General features: G+C 43.6%; 1 protein-coding gene across 6 annotated transcripts in view; it reads right to left on the minus strand.

Moving 5' to 3' along the window:
• The window catches only part of Carmil1 (capping protein regulator and myosin 1 linker 1), a 263,753-nt gene that overhangs the window by 118,941 nt on the left and 125,005 nt on the right, over positions 1–19,807 (minus strand). For all 6 annotated transcript variants that reach the window (XM_021180627.2, XM_021180629.2, XM_029468353.1 and 3 more), the window contains exons 6-11: positions 18,372–18,469; positions 17,966–18,036; positions 17,691–17,764; positions 4,893–4,968; positions 2,625–2,713; positions 548–642 (exon numbers count right to left, since the gene is read on the minus strand). In XM_021180627.2, coding sequence (XP_021036286.1) covers positions 548–642; positions 2,625–2,713; positions 4,893–4,968; positions 17,691–17,764; positions 17,966–18,036; positions 18,372–18,469 — 503 coding nt within the window. The remainder of the gene's footprint in view (positions 1–547; positions 643–2,624; positions 2,714–4,892; positions 4,969–17,690; positions 17,765–17,965; positions 18,037–18,371; positions 18,470–19,807) is intronic.

Genomic DNA, 19,807 nt, shown 5'->3' on the forward strand with positions numbered 1-19,807 from the left:
GGGGGCAGATGGGTATGTGTTAAATGGGTCACCCTCTCATAGAGTATAGGAAAGAAACTAAGGCTTTCTGAGACAAGCTCTAGCTGCCTCTGCATCACAAACAGCCATGTGAGAGAGAGGTGGAAGGTACAAACCAAGCTGCCTGTCAGATCTGGCGGTGGTCTCCACCAACCCTGCGCAAAAGCACAGGGATCCTGAGTCCCACAGCCCGAAGGAAGTTAGTTACTGCTGACCAGCGATGACGAGGAGGACTTAGGGTGAGTGTTGGTATAGAACTCCCCCTGGGTGAGGGACAATTCCTGGTAGATGTGGGGAGGACTCTGGGTGGGTGCAGAGAAGGTCCCAGGTGCATGTGGGGAGGACTCTCAGTGTTTGAGTGCAGGGCGGTGTGGGGAGGATTCCAGGTATGTGTAGAAGACTCTGGGTAGGTGTGGCAAGGGCTCCAGGTGACTTAACTGAGGTTAGCATTACTCCCCAGCCCTGCATAGACTAGGACTCTAGTGGTCCTACACCTCTGGCATCCCTGGCGTTACGAGTGATGGAGTACCTCGATCCTCCAGCGGGTTCCCAGCAAGGTTGATTGTATGAAGTCCTGAGTTAGGATTATGTGCTAGAGCACCGGCCAATTTCTGTGCAAAATCTCTGCAAGTAAACACCAACGGCATGAGGGAGGGACAGATGCAAATTGTTCAGCTACAACATGTAAGGGTTAAAACAAAATGCAACCTACAAATGCATCCTTTTCCCCTTGGCTTACCTATGAAGGCTCCCCGGCAGGTTCATTTTGCCCTCATCGACTGATCCTACTGTAGAAAGCTGTGGAAACCTCACTGGACTAAGTTGCTCACTGGGAATGGGCCTTGTAGGTTTAAAGCTGGACCACACTTCCTGGGAGCTGTTTGCTTCCTGAGCACAGACAAGCATGAGTAGCCACTTCAAGCTCGGGCCACTGTGCCTTCCCAGGTATGAACTGCAGCATTAACCATTGTGCCCCTCCCCACATCCAGCAGGTGTGTCTCTCTGTCCCACCCCCAATGTTTGGTAACACACAGGGTTGTAAGCACAGAGCTGAATGCTGCTGCAAGTACCACTGATCCTTCCTGGTTTGTTTGTTATTTTTGTTCTTTTCTTTTTTTTCACGATAAACTTGCTTTCTTGAAAAATTTAATAGACTCTTTCCTGTATCTTACTTCTTATTTCCTGTAACACTCACACATGTAAAACTGATTGCATTAATTACTAAGTCAAAGGGTACTATTGCTAGCACTCTATTTTACACAAAAAGAAAGAAAAAAATCACTGTTTTAGTTATATTGTAACCTGAAATAGCACACCGAGTGCTGGGATTACACACAATACCTGCCTTGCTCATTAACAACAATAAAGTCTTTGTTCTAACAGATTCTAATGCACGCTATTCAGAATAAAACTCAGAGGTGGCATTAAACCATTGGTGAAGACTGGGAGAAATGACTAAAACTGATTGATGTACAAAACTCCCAACTACAATAGTGGACTGCACGGGCATCTTCAGAGAAAGGTACTTTTTGAAGTACTACACACTCATCAATTCGCCTAATCTTGCATCCTCAGCTACTATCCCCATTTCAAAGATAAAGACCCAGAGATGGAGAACTTCTAAACTCCTTGCTTGAAGCATGAGCATTTTACCTCAATCCATACATTTAACCACTACACTATGGGCCCTCCCTCAGAATGTCCTGCAACACAGGAACAGAATATGCTATCAAATTCTTGGCTTTCCTGGTGTAATGGTTTGTATATGCTTGGCCCAGGGAGTGGTATTATTAGAAGGTGTGGTCCTGTAGGTGTGTCGCTGTGGGTGTGGGCTTTAAGACCCTTGTCCTAGCTGCTTAGAAGTCAGTATTCTGCTAGTAGCCTTCATATGAAGGTGTAGAATTCTCAGCTCCTCCTGCACCATGCCTGCCTGGCTGCTGCCATGCTCCTGTCTTGATGATAATGGACTGGACCTCTCAACCTGTAAGCCAGCCCCAGTTAAATGTTGTCTGGATAAAAGTTGCCTTAGTCATGGTGTCTGTTCGCAGCAGTAAAACCCTAAGACAATAATGGCAATAGCATGGGCTGCTTGGTTAATTTGTGTTGTGATTTGAGTGTGAAATTTACCTCATGGGCTCATGGATCTTATCGTATGCCCCCACACCCAGCTGGTAGTGTTGTTTAGGGAGGTTGAAGAACACTTGGCAATTGAAGCTTAGACAGCCAACATAGAGCTATAGATTTGAGGATTCAGGGTTATGGCTTGGTCTTTGTCCTGTTTCCTGACCCCTGAAAGTACATAACCAGCCACATGTGGTTAGGAATGCCAATAGCACCATGCCTTCCATGCCAGAATCCATGATCCACTACACCTGCATCTATGCTAAGTCTGAACTAACACTTCCTCCCCAACTTGCTTCAGTTGTGTATTTTGTTAAAATAATTAAGATTAAAAGGGTTTTGTTTATTTTCTTTCTTTTTTTTTTTCAGAAGGAAAAACGCTGTCACATGTGCACTCAACTTTTTAAAACATCATATGCTAATTAAGAAAGCAAATGGCATAACATTTTAAAGTGACACATTCACATACTCGAGAAAATACTCACATTCTGAGTCCAGCATTTTCCAACACCAGCTCTTCCAGTCGACTGGACCTGCTCACCACTCTCAAAATCTGTTCACAAACATCCGTGGACTGTAACAGAAAACACTTGTTGACCAGTCTGTAAGTCTTGTAAAGTACATGTCACTTGAGTGTTCTAAATCTACATAACACAGAGACCTGAGGAGATGAAAACACTCAGCCATGCACACATTCACTCAAGAGCTAGTAGAAGACATCCCCACTATGTATCTCCATGAAGACCTTGGAACATGGCTGCACAAATACAATCTCTGAGTGTACTACGCTTCAGGGAAGAGACCAGAATGCTGTGGTCTGAGCTGGTGCCAAACCCCATGCCCTCATTCACATTGAAACATATCCAACAATGTGATGGTATCAGCAGGTATGTTTGAAAGGAGACAATATCTTAGGGGTGCAAACACTCATGAATGGGGTCAGTGCCCTGATTAAAAAAAGTCCCAGTTGACCCTTCTACCACATAAAGTCACTTCTAATGGAGCCATTCACACACAGGAAAGTGGATATCATCACACACTGAACAGGCCTAAACTGTGGACTTCCTGGCATCTGTAACTGTGGGAAACAATCTTCTGTTGTATAAGTTATCCTGTCTATGGTATTATAATAGGCAGTCTAAGTCTGAGATAAAATATATGGTACAGTAACAAAAGCAGTGCTTTGGCAGTGCTGCAGGTCTGCATAAGTCCCTCTCACCCTTTCTTCAGAAAAGCAAAAGGCCTTCCCAAGGCAGTGATGATGTCCCAGATGGAGACCTAAGGCTTCATGACAGTGATAACACTAAGGGTCTTGTTACAGTTTTCACTGTGTACCAGGCACTGAGCTACATTCTATATGCATATGTCATTACCAAACCAATAGCTCTATATTATTCTCTATTATAATAAGAATAGTAAGGGAAGGAGTGTTTTGCACTTCATCAGGAACCAGCCCCATCACGGTATGGACTTATTAAAGTAGATCAAAGGAGAAATGGCAAAGAACTAAGTAAATGTCTCTATGTTAATAGTATTCTTTTAAAGTTTATTGTAAATCATGTATATGTATGAATGTATGTGTCTATGCATATGGATAGTCAGAGACTGATAAAACAACAATAACTTCTCCTCCTCCTCCTCCTCCTCACTGTGATCTGGTACTCAATAAGGGCTGATCAGTTTCGTGGTTGGGTTCTCTCATCCATTTATCCAGCGATTTTATTCTATATTTATCAAGCAGATGTTTACCATGCAGCTATTTTAGCAAGGAGCCACAATATCCAATCACTATGCTAAGCACAGGACACAGATAACCATGGCTACAACTATCTCACGATAACAGGTATGCAAGAAGATGGGATCCAGGAAGGTTAGATAACTCATCTCCACTCCCACAGTCATGGTCAGAAACTCAGGTTTCTGAGGTTTTCCTATGCCATCATGGCTCCTAAAGGCTGCCAAACAAGTTCAGCCCATTTTTGTACCCATGATGCCTTAAGTCATCCTGGGCCAATTCACACACCTGAGTGGCCTCCATTTGGCAAAGCTCTTTCTCAATCCAATTTCTTTATTATTAAAATTTTACCCCCGGATTCCATGACTCTATAAACAATATCTAAATTGTTTCTCATCCTAAATGGAGTATCTGAAAACTACTAGCTAGTGGATAAGCATCCTTCCATATGGCAGCTTTGAATTTGTCAAGTTCCCAACAATTTGAACTACGAGAACAGACCAAATATTTAGCTGTTCTATTTAATAGGAAAACCAAGAGATTTTTCCTTGATTTTATTTTGCCTCTATATAATTCCCTGCTCTATCCAAAACCAGACCATCTACAGAAATAACAGTAACTTTTATAATTCAATCAGACCAACTCTACCTGTTGGTATTTCCTGAAATTCTTCTCATGGGAAATCTGGTGGTGATGAAATGGAAGGCTAGACTACAAAACCAGCTGTTTGCAGCTATGCAAATATGACTATAATAGCTTTTGCCAACTGAATGAGTGTGTCCAGAAGACAATACTACATGTACGTCTCTAATCTAAAACTACCTAAGGCACTGAAAACAGAAGGGTAAATCTCTCTGAAGTTTACAAACTTCACACAGCGCTATGCTTATCATCCTTAGGAATGAGATTTCCTCAAGAAATAAATAGCACGATAACAAAATAAAATCTTTCTGACAATGATCAGGTTTCTGCAGTTCAGCAAGGCTGGGCAATGCTGGCTGCATCATCAGTTACTTACCAGCTTGAGATCCTTAGAGGACAGTTTGGTGAACCACTGGTTATATTCCAGGGCAGCAATGATGGGGATCAGGTCTCTACAACCAAAATTAATGAGGGACATGAGCATAGTCCTGGAAAAGAGCTACAGCGTCACTGCATTTTTGGGTTGGTATGGTGGCCCATGCCTGTCAGCTTAGCACTTCTGGAAGATGGCAGCTGGAAGACCAGGAGTTCAAGGTCAGCCTTGGTAGAAAGATATACTCAAGTCAGCCTAGAATATATGAGATCCTGTCTTGAAGACCAAAACAAAGAAAACGATGGCATATTTGTATTCATCTTATGTGTATGTGCACGGACATGTGTGCCTCAATTTATGTGTGTAGATAACAGGATAACTCTCAAGAGTGGACTCTTGGGTTTCCCCTTGTTGAGATGAAGTTTCTCCTGTTTCTCTGTTGTGTTCTCCAGACCAGTTGGCCTGAGAGCTTCCAGGCCATTCTCTTATCTCTGTGAATTTGCCTCCCACTCACTGTGAAGTGCTGAGATTATAGATGAGCGCCACCATATCTGCTTACATGGGGAGTCCTTATCACAAGGATTGAACTTGGTTGCCAGGTTTATGCAGTAAGCACTTTTACCCTCTGAGTTATTATGGTTCTTATCCCTCCAAACTATTTTAATAGTAAACAATTCAATTCTTTGCAGCAGATTTTCACAGAGCAGAATACAAGTAGAATTCCACAAAATTAAAGCAAATTACCACCAGCACTTGCAATTCCTACTTTCCAGGGAAAAGAAGCTAATGGTAGCATTTATCTGGAGAATGTCTTCATTCAGAAAGAAATCACGTCTATCATTACACTGATGAGCCTGGTTCTTTATAGACCTCTTCATAGATTCATAAGCATCAATAATTTCATACAGTCTCTGAGAAGTTGTTCCCTAAGCAAAGATAATGCTTTATACACTGACAGTAAGCACCATCAAATAGACTTTCAGTGCTCAGCAAGCATCCTACAACCATTTGGTAGTTTTTATACTTCCTAGCAGTGATCCCACCCATGAGCTAGAGCAGGTGTAATTATCCCTGATGCTTCACGCAGGCTCGTAAGCTATGGGGTAAGGTTTTGTATATGAATTCCCTGCTTTTACACCATTTTTTCCAGCCATTGACCCTTGCCATGCATTCATTCCTCTCTCCTACTCGGAACAAAAAAGCTGACCGTTCCTGAACCATCTACCATAGCATGGGACTACAGAAGCAGAATCTCCTTCACTGCTGAGCAGTGTCCTGAAAGTTCCCATGGCCTTTGCTGCCTTCACCACCCATGTCCTCTCCTATGTCTTCCTGATGCCTGCTACCCCCAACCCCGACATAGTGCATGCCTCTCCATTTAGCACTTGGCTCTCTCAGACTCACTGCTTCAGCATTCGACTTCTACAGCCTCAGAATGTAAATCTTTGAAACCTAAGCTCCAATTTTAGTATCGGGCATGATAAGAGGCAGACACTGTAGTTTTTTTCCTGAAACAGCAAAGACAAGCTGAAGGTAGAAAGAGCTGAGAAACCCAACTGATCTTGGGTGCCGGGCACAAAGCACCTCAGCTGAACCTGGAAACACACCAGGAGGGATTGCTTATGTTTGACAGGCACGGGGATTGTCATCCAGAGCCATGAGATGAGCATGAACAGAGAGAGAATGAGACTCTTTCTCTATTAGAATGATTCCCACCCTTTCAAGGAAACATATTAGTCATATGAACAGTATATCTCACTATGACATATTGTATATGCATAAAATATATTTTGATTATCATATTCACCTAACCTTCCCACTACTTCTTCTACGCACCTCACCCTCCTGATGACCAGCTTCCTCTTCCCAGGTAAAGCTACTTCCACTTTAATGTTGTTCTTACCCTGACCTCAGGTTCCATGGGGTGGGTGGAGGAATACATGGTACTTGTCTGCCTGAATCTGACTTACTTCATGCAATATGGTGAACTATACAATTCCATCAGATTTCCTACATAGGATATGATTTAATTTTTCTTTGTGACTAAATAAAATTACATTGTGGAAATAATCCATCTTTTCTATACCCAGTCTTCTATAAACAGACACCTAGGATGATTTAATAACTTGACTTAGATAACAGATAGATAGATACGTAGATAGACAGACAAATAAATAAATAAATGAACAAAGCAGATGTCACTGCTACATTCTGACTTTTGTCCCTAAGAGTTTTTGCCCAAAAAACTGCAGGCTTTGCCTGCTTTTAAGGTATCATGTGTGAGCCCATCAGCCACAAGGAAGAAGATGAGATGCATGCTTACAGGCATCCCAGATAAACAATGCAAAGCAATGAGTGGGCTCGGCTATAGGTCCCATCTGCCAGGTTTTCTGTTTATTAACTTGCCTAGAGTTAAGGTTAATTTTTAAGTTACAATTAAAATCCAGGCATGGTGACTCAAACCTGTAATCACACTGGTTGGGAAGCAGAAGCAGGATGTAGTTCAAGGTCATCCTTGGCTAGAAAAGATAATTTGTTGACAACTTCTAGGCCTATGTCAATAAAACAAACAACTAAAAAAAAAAAAATTAGGAAGAGACAGTCCTGTATCTTACTTGAAATAGTAAGCACTGCTCTAGCCCTTACCAAATACTGGGTCAGAACACTATATGCTGAGGGAAGTGATTGGCCTCCCTGCCCCTCCCCACACTACAGTGAATACAACAGATAGCTGGGAGCCAGGCCAAATCCTGGGAATGTTAAAGAGCCCTTAGAACACAGGAACCAAGTAATTCCACCTGGAACAGATGGGCACAGGTTCACAGGGCTCCAAGGATGGGAAGGGGCCGACAAGGCAGGAAGAAAGGAACAGAATGCTTAAAATAATTACAGTCAGATGTGCACAGGCATGAGAGGCTGCTATGCCCAGCAATTCCCTCCATTCATGTATTCAGTAAGTGCCAGCCACCATACATGAATCACAGGGTTTAATGTAACAATGGACATAGCACCCAATTCCTGCCCTGTGACAATCACAGCTTGGTACAGCCCAGCAGGCAACCAAGGGGAAGAAATCAACTATGATGCAGTGGAGAAGCCACATGGACCAACGGAGAAAGTGACACTATAGGTTTGTGTTAAAAAAAAAAAAATCACAAATCAAGACAGGCTAGCCAAGAAGGCTTCTGAAGGGAGGGTATGGAGTCCTGGGAATTCAGAGAAATTCACATTGCAGGCAGATGGGACGGGAAACAGAATAGAGTAACTCAGCTTGAGCATTCGAGATCTGATGGCAAAAGCATGATTCATCAATGAGAGCACTCAACTGGACTTTCTCAGGATCAAAAGCTTTTACTCTGCAAGAACTGGTGTTAAGTGGAGGAAAATGTAAGCCACATCCTGAGAGGAAATTGTAAAGGACATTTTCAACAATGGATGTTAGATCCCCAGTGCACACAACTCTGAAAAGTGAGCAGGAAGAAGCAGTCTCAGGGGTAGGAGGAGACGGCTCAGTGGGTAAAGAGCATGCATGCTGAGTTCAAACCCCAGCAACTACATAAAAGCCAGGCAAGGTGGCTCATGTCTATAACCAAGTGTTACAAGTGTTCAGCTACACAGTTTCCAGAGGCTACTGATGCTGCAAGTGTTTAGATACATAGTTTCCAGAGGCTACTGATGGCTCACTGAGACAAATCCTATCTCAAAAAAATAAATAAATAAAAATAAGGTCAAGTGGAGCTAGAAGAATGGCTCAGTGGTTAAGAGCACTGACTGCTCTTTCCAGAGGTCCTGAGTTCAATTCCCAGCAACCACATGGTGGTTCATAATCATCTATAGTGGGATACAACCATGCATACTTTATATGCAGAGAGATCACTTATACACATAAAATAAATATATATAATAATATGTAATATATAATAAATTCATAAAATAAAAAATAAGTGAATCAAAGCAATTGAGGAAGATGTCCAGATATCCACCTGATCTGTACACATGGGCAATCACACCTGCATACATACATACATACCACACACACACCACCGTCAACACCCACAGAAGCAAACACCCAAATTTTTAAAACTGGTCATAAGATCTACAATATCTAAAGAGACATTTCATCAACTTTAATATATATATATATATCAAAGAAGCAGATAAGAAGGCTCAAATGACTTGCCACTAGAGGAATACAATACACATATAGGTGTGTATTCGATGGCAAGATTTCAGATAACACCCCAAAAGCACCAAATGTGGATCATGATACAGCATAGCTGGATCTCTCAAAGACAGCGAAGAAAAGACAGATAGCACATGACTTGGGGGCTAGGTTAGAATAGACTATGTTCAGTTTTTGCCTGGCTCTGGTTCACCTATGGAGCTCAGGCGCTTTGTGAGGAAGCCAGAACCACAGGGAAGGGCCATATCTAGGTTTCCCAGCAACCAGCTAGCTGACACCAAATACCAGAGATGTGAATGAAGAAGGCATCACTGTGGGTTATAGGTTTTGTGTTGTGGGACATTAAGTTTGGAGGTTTACCACACAGTAGTATATAACCACAACCCGTGCTGTCTAAGTGATAACTGTAAAAAGAAACTTTACTGGAGGAAAGGTAGCCACAAGCAGCTTTTCTATAAACGCTAAGATGTGCAAGGCTGGGAGGATGTACCTGGGGAAGCTGGGGGAGTGTGTGTGTGTGGCGGGGAGGGGGTATCTGTGCAACACAAGCAAGAAGCATCAGAGAGATAGGAAAAGCCTTTGGTGTGAAGAGTGTTCTGAGGCTAGGACAAAAGACAAAGGAAAATAAAGTATTCTTCCCAGGTTGATTTATAGGATTACCTCAGTCAAATTATGCATTGTGGTGGCCAATCTTGCCTGTCAAGTTAATGCACCAGAAGGAAGAAATCTGAGTTGAACAGCTGCCGCCCTCAGATTGGCCTATGGCCACGTCTATAGAATATCTTCTAGATTGGTGACTGACGTGGAAGCACCCAGTCCACTGTAGGCGATACCAGCCCTAGGCACGTGACTCTGGACTGTATAAGAAAGGTAGCTGAACACGAATCTGGGAGCCAGGCAGCAGTAAGCAGTGTTTCCTCAAGGTTTCTGCCTTGAGTTCCTGCTTTGGCCAAGCTTCCTCCTATATCATTTTTGGTTGTGGTATTTGCTCATAGCAACAGAAAGGCAAATTAGCAGCATACTTCAATCATCAAAACAAAAGAAGGACTGGGAAAATCCTTACAATTAGATGGAGCAGTTGAGAGGAGGGAGCCGTGACTGGAAATTGGCACATACAGTCCAGAGAAAAGCAGAGGCCTCTTTCTGGAGTTAAGTGGTGGGCATAACGGCTGAATTTAAATGACTTGAGTCCTGGTACATATCTGCCCATTGTTCTCTAAGGAAACAGATACAAGAACGGCCTTAACAGCGTTGTTCACTAGCAGACAATAAGCTAAGTAGAATGCCTGGCGAAGAGCAGAATGAAGAGACTATGCAATGTCCTAATTAGAAAGCAAAGCAGAAACAAAAGGGAATAGACTACGACTGCACATGCCCCCCTGGGGAAACCCTCATCTTCCATATTTAACAATTTTCCACCTGGCTGAAATATGCAGAGTAGGGAGCCTCAAATCTGGATAAAAGGATGCCCAGAAGGTACCTAGGAAAACTACCGTGTCACTTGTTTGGGATGGCGCTCCGACACCTCAAACCAACAAGACAACTAGGCAAAGAATGAGACGGAGGATGGGGACTCAGTCCTGATTCCCATGAAGCATCATAGTGTCATCGAGGAGGAGACGCCAGGAGTCCCCATTTCAACAGAAACTACACAGGTAGACTATCTTCATTTCCTAGTGCTCATCCTGAAGGGCTGTCAGGATTTAAGAGCTGCACATAGAAGCAGACCTCAGACAGCCCTCCACTGGATGTTCTCTAATGTAGAGCTATTCAGGTTTCTCTAGTGCATCTCTGACTATCACGACTAAGCCTTCCTCATATTTTCACTACACCACGCCATAGCTCTGTTACATAGGCAGAAGGTTCTCCAAAGGCCAGGGGTGCAGCTTTGTCTTGTCAGCTTGACTCAATTCAAAACCATCATGGAAACAAACGTGGAAAAGTCAGAGGGTTTAACTGAGGAGAGAAGATGATTTAGTGGGCTGGACTAAAAAGGACAAATGGACTAAACATCAGCATTCAACCATCTCTCTGCTTCCTGTCTACAGATAGGATGTGACCAGCTGCCTCCTGCTCCTGCCACAATATCATCTCTTATACCATGATAGTCTTTAGCCCAGTCAGCTAATTGCTATGTTCTAGGTTCAGTGAGAGACCTTGTCTCAAAATAACAAAGGAGGTAAACAAAGAGGAAGACAGCCGACATCAGCCTCTTACCTCCACACATGTGTATGCACACACAGAGGCACACAGACACAGCTCATACAAAATACACACAGATACAAATTTAAATAACTTTTTAAAAATTAGCAACAACAACAAAACAACTAACAACAAAATATGGGAGATGGCTCACCCAGTAAGGAGCCTGCCATACAAGCATGAGAGGACCTGAATTTGAATCCTCAGTACCTTCAAAAACACACCAGTGCCAAGTGGCTGTAATCCTAGCACTGAGGGGAAGGAGCCCTGTTCAGGAAAAGGTCTGCACAAACCTAACTTGAAATGTACTTGAAGTTGTGTTTGTTGTTTCTACACAAGTCTTATATAGCTCAACTGCTCATGAGCTACAGCCATCCTTCTGCCTCCACACCTAAGTGCTGGAATTATAGGAGTGTGCCGCCACGTTTGGCTGTTTGAACATATCTATGTATAAAGTGCATAGACAGATGAAGGTACCCAGTACACAGGAAGTGAGTTGGTCTATGCTCTCACACAAAGTCCAGACAGCTACTGTTCAACCCTAGATGGTATGACTCACAAGTCCATTGTCTTAATGATGGCCATCAATCCACCAGCAACTAATTTCCTTCCTGCATTTTCAACCCTCAGCCTCCTCCACAGAGCACTCAGGACAGTATTTCTGCACACTTTCAAATAAAAGAAACTAAGTCTCCTTCGTTGCATTTCGTCAATGATTTTTCTTCTCATTTTCCAGCCAACAGTAAGATATTCTCTGGTTTGGGCTCAGGTTTGTTTGTTTGTTTTCTTTTGTTTGAGACAGGGTCTCATAAAATCCAAGCAGACCTTACACTTGCTATGGCCTAAGTTCCAATCCACCTGCCTCAGCCTCTCGAGTGCTCAGATTATTTGTCTTGTTTTACGTAGTGCTGAGAATGGAACCCTGGGCTTTGAGCATGCTAACTGAACTACATTCTTAGCTCACTACAATGTATTCTGAAGTTATTCGTCAAGTAACAAACATTTACTCTTTTTACTTTGAACAATAAAAATAAACTAAAATGCTCAGTGTGAGGGTAGCCTTCTCAATAGCCTGAGGTAGGGGGACTGCCGGAACCTAGGAGTTTGACAGCAAGCCTGGCATCATAGTCTCACCACTATCTCCTGAAGAAAGTTTGTATACTTGTTTGTTTGTTTGTTTGTTTTTGTGAACTAAAAAAAAAAAGAAACTATGTGTCTGACAGGATAGTGCACACCTACAAGGCCAGCACTCACAAGGTAGAGACTGGAGAATCACAGTTTTGGGGGTTAGCCTGTGCAACACAGCAAGATGTTGCCTTAAGAAGACAAAGACTGAATTAAATACTAATATTTGAGGGCAATGCTTTAAAGTTGATATAAAGTTGGTAAGAGGTTCAAATCCAGCTCTGTCAGGGTCTTTACTCTCTAGCTGTAGGCAGCCTATGAAACACTACTTCTGCCATCTCTCTGGGCTGTGTGACCTCAGGGACATTTTCTTCTTGTTATTATTTTCAGGTATGTGAAAGATACCAAGAAAGTGTTAAAGAATAAAAATAATTGACAGATTTGAAAGATGTCTAGCAAGTTCCAGGATGCTCAAGAAGGGATGATTTCAAACACAGAACAACAAGGTAAAAACACCAAGTCCTGCTACTCTTTATGTTCTAGGCATGCACATAGTGGGGACACATGGAAAGGTGGTGGAAAACGCTGCCACGGTGGGACTACTTTACTGACACAGTCGCTGACTAGCTTTCCTGGGAATAATTTAAACTACTTCCCATGATATGACTTTATGCTCCTGATTCTTATCTGCAGGAAAGAATTCCAGAGTTTACCTTCCTAGCACCCACCTAAATACTGGGTGGATATGGAGACCCACCTGCAATTTCAGCCTCTTAAGTTGGAGGCAGAGTTCTCCCCAAAAAGCTGGGTAGTAAGACTCATCTTATGGGTGAGTTCTGAATTTGACTGAGAGACCCTGCCTCAAAAAGGAAATCTGAGAATGGTCAAAGAAGATGCCCAAATTAAACTTTGGGCCTTCATGTGTGCATGCACATGCATGCACACATGTGTAAACACACACACACACACAAGAAAAACAGTTCAAAATAGCTGGGTTTGTCGCTACGCTGTCAGCTCACTTGCCTGATGTGCAGGAAGGTCTTGGTTCAGCTTTACTACATAACTGGGAATAGTGACGCATGCCTATAACCTAGCACTAAGGAGGGGAAGAAGGCTCAAGCCTTCAAGGTCATACACAGCTATGTATCTGAGTTCAAGACTAGCCTGGGGTACACAAAACTCTGCTTCAGAGTCAGGGGTTGGGGACCCAGTGTAAATGAGTGACTCCCTTCCTGGCTTCCTCATTTATAGAAGTATATTCTCTATATTCTCAGCTCACTAATTTGACAGCATCCAAACTCTGAGGGTTAAAGTCATCAGAAACAGTCCTCAGACATCCTGAGGGTGCCAAAGCCATCCTTAAAGTCTTCTGATATTGGACCAGAGAAACGGCTCAGCAGGTAAAGAAGCTTGGCGTGCAAGCCTGACAACTTGAATCCGATTCCTGAACCCCATGTGAAGATGGAAAGAAAAAGATCCACATTCACAAAAGTATCTTCTGGATTCCATATGTACGCCCTGGCACATGCCCACCTCACATATGATGTGTGTATATACAAACATTTACAAACAACAAATAATAATCTTCCGATCATTCATAAACAAGGATTGTAAATGTACCTTGTGTGAGATTATTGATAAATCACATGCATATGTTACAGTAATAAAGTAGTAACTTCAGGATAATACATACACACATACATGGCATCAAATCCGTGTTCCTAATATATCATCATGGTGCAAAACCCACAGAGTTTGCCTGATCTATACTCAAGACCACTATTTTTAAAATTTAGAAAAATTTAGAGATGGTGACAAAATCCAGACCAATCCTCAGGCACCACTTACTGGTCCACAAGAGAAAAGGGATGAGAAGTCAGACATGGGGTATAAAAGACTGTCCCCATGACCTCAGAACCACTTTCACACACAGGTATACATACATACACACACACACACACACACACACGTACACACACACACACACACACACACACACACACACACACACACACACTGCTCTAGAACTTATTCCTGATAGCTCCCTACTCAAAAATGTCACCTTCATGACTGAGAAATATGACAACAGGAGAGCATGAATCAGCGGGAAGCCCTCTCCCGGGCCAGGTTTCAACTCAATAGTGCATGTCCAACCAGCCTTTAGGGGATTAATGAGATGAGCTCCTCTTAAAAATCTTCAGTGAAGCAGAGAAATCAATGTATCCAAAGCTATATATCCTCCTCTTCCCTGGCAGCACCGCCCTGCCCTCACCCCTCCCTGCCATGTCAAATTACAGTGTAATTACATTTTTAACACGTCGGCTCCAAGCCCTTGCAGACACCCCATGAGAAATGTGGAGGGAGGCTTTTTCGATCTATACCTCGTCCTGGCACAGTATTAACTAAGCCAGAACAAACTATAAGAGCATTCTCAAACTAACTAAATACACTCCAATAGAATGTTTGAGACCCTAAAAACAAAACTGAGCAGGCATTTTTCTAATAACCAATCCTCCCCAGGACTGACAGGAGGGGTCCTGCAGGACCACTGTGGAGCCCACACCTGGGCTTATTCAGCCACAGCAGGATGCCAGGTCCTGAATACAAGTGCCAGAGGCAAGAAAAGGAAGGGGGGCAGAAGGACCGGCAAAGGTGGGGCGTGGAGCAAGAGAGAGAAACAGAGAACATGAATGAATATGAACATGAACATGAATGGGAGAGAATGAATGAAACCACCTGACCCTGGACCGGGGGATGGTGGGGGGGCAGGAGGGAGCACACGCACAGGGGAGGGAGCACACGCACAGGCTGAGAACTTGCAGGATGCTTTATTGAGTATGGCTTTCACATGCTGATGGAGACAAGAGATCCTTAAGTAAAACCATCCTTCTGTAATTGCAAAGGCAACTGTCTGGCTCACAGAGCCTAAAGTAGTTATTACCCAGCATGGGTGAGATGGTCCATAATGAAAAGAGACCTTGTATTTTATCTTATTTCTTTGACACAGTATCTCACTATGTATCCCTGGCTGTCCTGGAAGTCTCTATGTAGACCAGGCTGCCCTTGAACTCACAGAGACCTGCCTCTGCTTTCCAAGCTTTGAGATGAAAATAGTGTGTGCCCTGACACCTGGCCAAAAAGAGTCCTCTTAATTCTCTGAGGAAAAAGAGAAAAAAAAACAAAAAGGAGGGATCTTTATCTACCCAATGAATCAGTGTTTGCAGATAAACGGAAAGCTCTCCATCCCTGGAATGGGTACATCCACTCAAAGGAAAGGGCTGGTGGCTCTGCCAACAGTTCTTGGTACCAGCTACTTTGTTTTCTATTGTAGACATCTGCATCGCATGGCTTCCTGAGTTTCCCTTTGAGGACTTGTAAGCAATCCATTCAGTGGATGAGCATTAACTCTCAGCAGCAAACTGCATAAGCTCCTAACAGACCACAGCATTAAGAATGCAATGCAGAAATGAAGAGCCAATACACCCCACGTGTTGTGCACTAAAGCATCCCACAGTATCTCTCCTTCTGCAAGCCACATGCCTTCTAAGTGCAGTCCATTCATTACTGGAGTCCTGGAGACTCACTTGGCCTATTCACATGTTCAAACCATTGTTCAATGCTAAAAACACATCTCCTTTGTCCTGTATTGCCATTTGCACGTGCGAGAGCTGAAAAGGTAAGGCATTCTCAGTGGCACCCATCCCTCACTGTCACACTGACTGTTTGGTCTTAAATGTCAGTTTTGTTTTCCAGTGCTCTCGATGAAGAAATATAACCTGCTTGTCCTAGGATATCTAGGCACCTGCACGGATCCCTTTCAATAGTCTGTGTTATAAATAGGAAAGTATACACAAAATGCTTTTCCATGCTCCCAGAGAGATAATTGTCTTTGTACAAGGTATGACTTAATGGAAGTTGTCAGCAAAAATAGATCTCTTTCATTGCATGTAAAAAAAAAAAAAAAAAAAAAAAAAAAAAAAAGACTTTGTTACTCAGACTAAGGAAGAGCTGGCAATTACTCTAAATTTAACAGGTGAGAGTCACTTCACAGCTCTTACATGCCACATCTGTCTATGTGGAGGTCAGAGGACAACCTCTGCTGTTGGCCTCTGCCTATTACCTTCTTTTAGCCAAGGTGCGGTGGCTTGTTTTAATTGTCAATTTGCCACAATCTACAATCACCTGGGAAGAGAGCCTCTGTGATGACCACCTAAGTCAGGCTGGCCTGTGGGTGTGCCCCGGAGAGAGTCTCTTAATTTGGCTAATGAGCTGTAAAGACCCACTCTGAGCATAGGTGTCCCCAGTTCATGCTTTGGGTTTGGACTGTGTAATAGCCAAGAAAGCAGCTGAGTGAGAGTTAAACAGAAATGGACTCATTTCATCCTGGTCTTCTCTGTGGCTGCGATGTGACCAGCTGTTTCAAGTTCCTGCTGAAGATTGACTGCAACCCGGAACTGTGAACTACAATAGCCTTTTTCTCCCCTAAACTACATTTTGGTCTGGATATTTTGTTACAGCAACAGAAATGAAATGCGGACACAGGATCTCTTGTTCACTATTGAGAGCACTAGGCTAGCTGACCCAAAATCCTCCAAGGACTCACCTGTCTCTGCCTTTCTCCCATCTCACACTAGGATCCCTGCAGCATTTAGCTCTCTTAATGCAGGTTCTGAGGATCTGAACACGGTCTTTGTCCTCACATGGCAAGCACCTTATCCACTCAGCTAGCTACACAGAATGCTATTTTTCCCAATCAAGTCATTCAAAAATACTTATAGCATGTTTTTGTTATCAGCATCACTAGGCAGATGATGACAAACTGATTTTCACCAGTATGTGCATATATAAAGGAGAAACTTCCCCAGGCACAAGAAAGTTGTAACAAAAAAGTATGTGAATGTGTGTGTGCATGTATGTGCAAGTTCCCCCTCAGGCCAGAGGCATTCTACCCCACTGGAGCTGGAGTTACTATGAGCTGCTCAACATGCCTCGTGGGAACAGAATCTGTGTCCTTTCCAGGAGTAACACGTACTCTAACTAGTGAGCTATAGCTCCAGCCCCTGAAATAAGCTCTTCTAAGCTATGTCCACAGTAAATGTCAGGGTATTTTCCAAACATGGACTTTAGCCTTTGGTACACAGAGGCACATTCTGTGGCAATGGGAAAGCTCAGAGATTGCTCATTCCCTTGTAGGATTCTCCAAAGGTTACCTTTGTCCTTAAGTGACATCAAAGAGTGACAGCCCTGAGAATAGGAAAGGGACAAAGAAAAAGGGGAAAGATGGGGCTTACCTGTGCTCGAGATGACTGAAGTCCTGTAAATTTAATTCCCTGGTGTCTTGTGTCAGATAAATTGTATCCACATCCTATTTAAGGCAAAACCCAGTTAGAAAATTAATTGCATACATACAGGGAAGCCAGACAACCACAGAGAACTGGATAGGGACACAGGCAGGTTTTTGAGTAATCTGAGCATGAAAGATAATAATTGAAATGGATAAAATAAAGAAGCCGGGTGGTGGGGGAAGGGAGGGGACACTAGCACCCCGGTGAGCAGGTTGACTTACCCACTGTACTTCTTCCCTGTATGAAAAGCCCAGCCAGTCGCACACACAGGCATACATCTGAGAAAACCCACCTGAAGCATGAAGCAGAAATGTTGATAGCGACAGGTTTGCAGCAAAACAATTGTTACATCACAATTTTACAGCTTCAATCTGGCAGCTGTTGGCAATCAGGTTATCTTTCCCATCTAGAGAAGCAGCAAGGATTCTCCCCAGCTCCGTGGTGCATACGCAGCAGGCTGCAGTGGGGCTTAAATATAGGACTTCTGTCCACCAATCTAAAGTCTGCATGCTAATTACACCTTGAACTAATTGTACCTCTACAGTAGCATACCAGGAATAGACTCGGCTTCCTGGCAGGGGGATGGTCATCCAACCCCTTACATTTTAGTTGAAAATGTATGCTCACCACAGGGGCCTGGCTCAGCCAAGGTCTGGCTGTCCCACAGGGCCTGGAGACTGGCCAGGCGTTCAGATGGCTCCATGGAGACTTTCTTCATGATTCTCCTGAAAGGTTAATGCCAACAACACATTTCAAAGCTCATGGTTTTGGAACAGTATATAGATCTTATTTAGTACTCTGCCTCTTTTGTTTGCTTTAAACAAAGATGGGTGTCACTTCAATTACAGCCCAAACTATATTTTGACTTGCTTCCTCTTGAAGATTCAGGCATTAAAAATTATTTTCCACGTTGTTCTCTGATGTAAAATTTTTGTTACAATACTTAAAAAATAGTGTTCTAGGGTTAGGGGTAATGGGTGTGGCTCAGTTGGTAGAGTATTTGCCTAGCATGCAAATCTCTGGGTTCTGTCCTCAGTGACACATAAGCTAGAAGTAGCAGAATGCACCTGTATTACAGTGAGGGGGACATAGGGGAGGACAGTGAGGAGGACACAGGGGAAGACGGTGAGGAGGACACAGGGGAGGACAGTGAGGAGGACATAGGGGAGGACAGTGAGGAGGACACAGGGGAGGACAGTGAGGAGGACNTAGGGGAGGACAGTGAGGAGGACACAGGGGAGGACAGTGAGGAGGACACAGGGGAAGACGGTGAGGAGGACACAGGGGAGGACAGTGAGGAGGACATAGGGGTGGACAGTGAGGAGGACATAGGGGAGGACAGTGAGGAGGACATAGGGGAGGACAGAGGGTAGGGCATAGAGGAGGACGGTGAGGAGGACACAGGGGAGGACAGTGAGGAGGACACGGGAGGACAGTGAGGATATCACAGGAGCAGATAAACACCTTGATGAAAATGAAGGCCATGTTTGTTGGTTTGTTTGTTAGTTGGTTTGTTTGTTTTTCAAGACAGCAAGCTGAACAGCTAAGAATTTTCTCCTGGATCCTTCTGGGGCTCAAACACTTCAAGAGAAAAAAACCAGCCATCCAGGAGGGCATATCAGAGAAACAGTGGGGACACAAGCAAAGCCTTCCTGCAGGGATGGGCACTGTGGACCTGGTAGTTAAGGTGCAGAGAGAGTGGAGGGGAGAGGGGATCAGACCTGAGCAAACATGAGACCATCGAAAAAGGCAACTCCAAGGTTGGAGGCAGAAGCTTACACTGCAGTGTCTAGGGACTGGGGAGGGGGAGGCAGGAAGATCGGGAGTTCAAAGCTCTTCTCTGCTACAAGGTGAATTTAAGGCCACCTTTACTTACATGAAGCTTTGTCTCTCCCAGAGACTGAAAGGCAGAAAAAGAAAAAGAAAAAGCCCAGACCCAGGCACTTCCAAGGAAGACAGTAATAAAAGAACCAAAGGTTATGCCATCAGAAAGGGATGGCTAAATGACTAGTGCACCATGGGAACTGATGCTCAAACGTGGGCAGTGCCACAAAGTCGGAGGT

This window comes from Mus caroli, chromosome 13 (assembly GCF_900094665.2).
Source record: "Mus caroli chromosome 13, CAROLI_EIJ_v1.1, whole genome shotgun sequence".
In the NCBI taxonomy this organism is placed as follows: domain Eukaryota; kingdom Metazoa; phylum Chordata; class Mammalia; order Rodentia; family Muridae; genus Mus; species Mus caroli.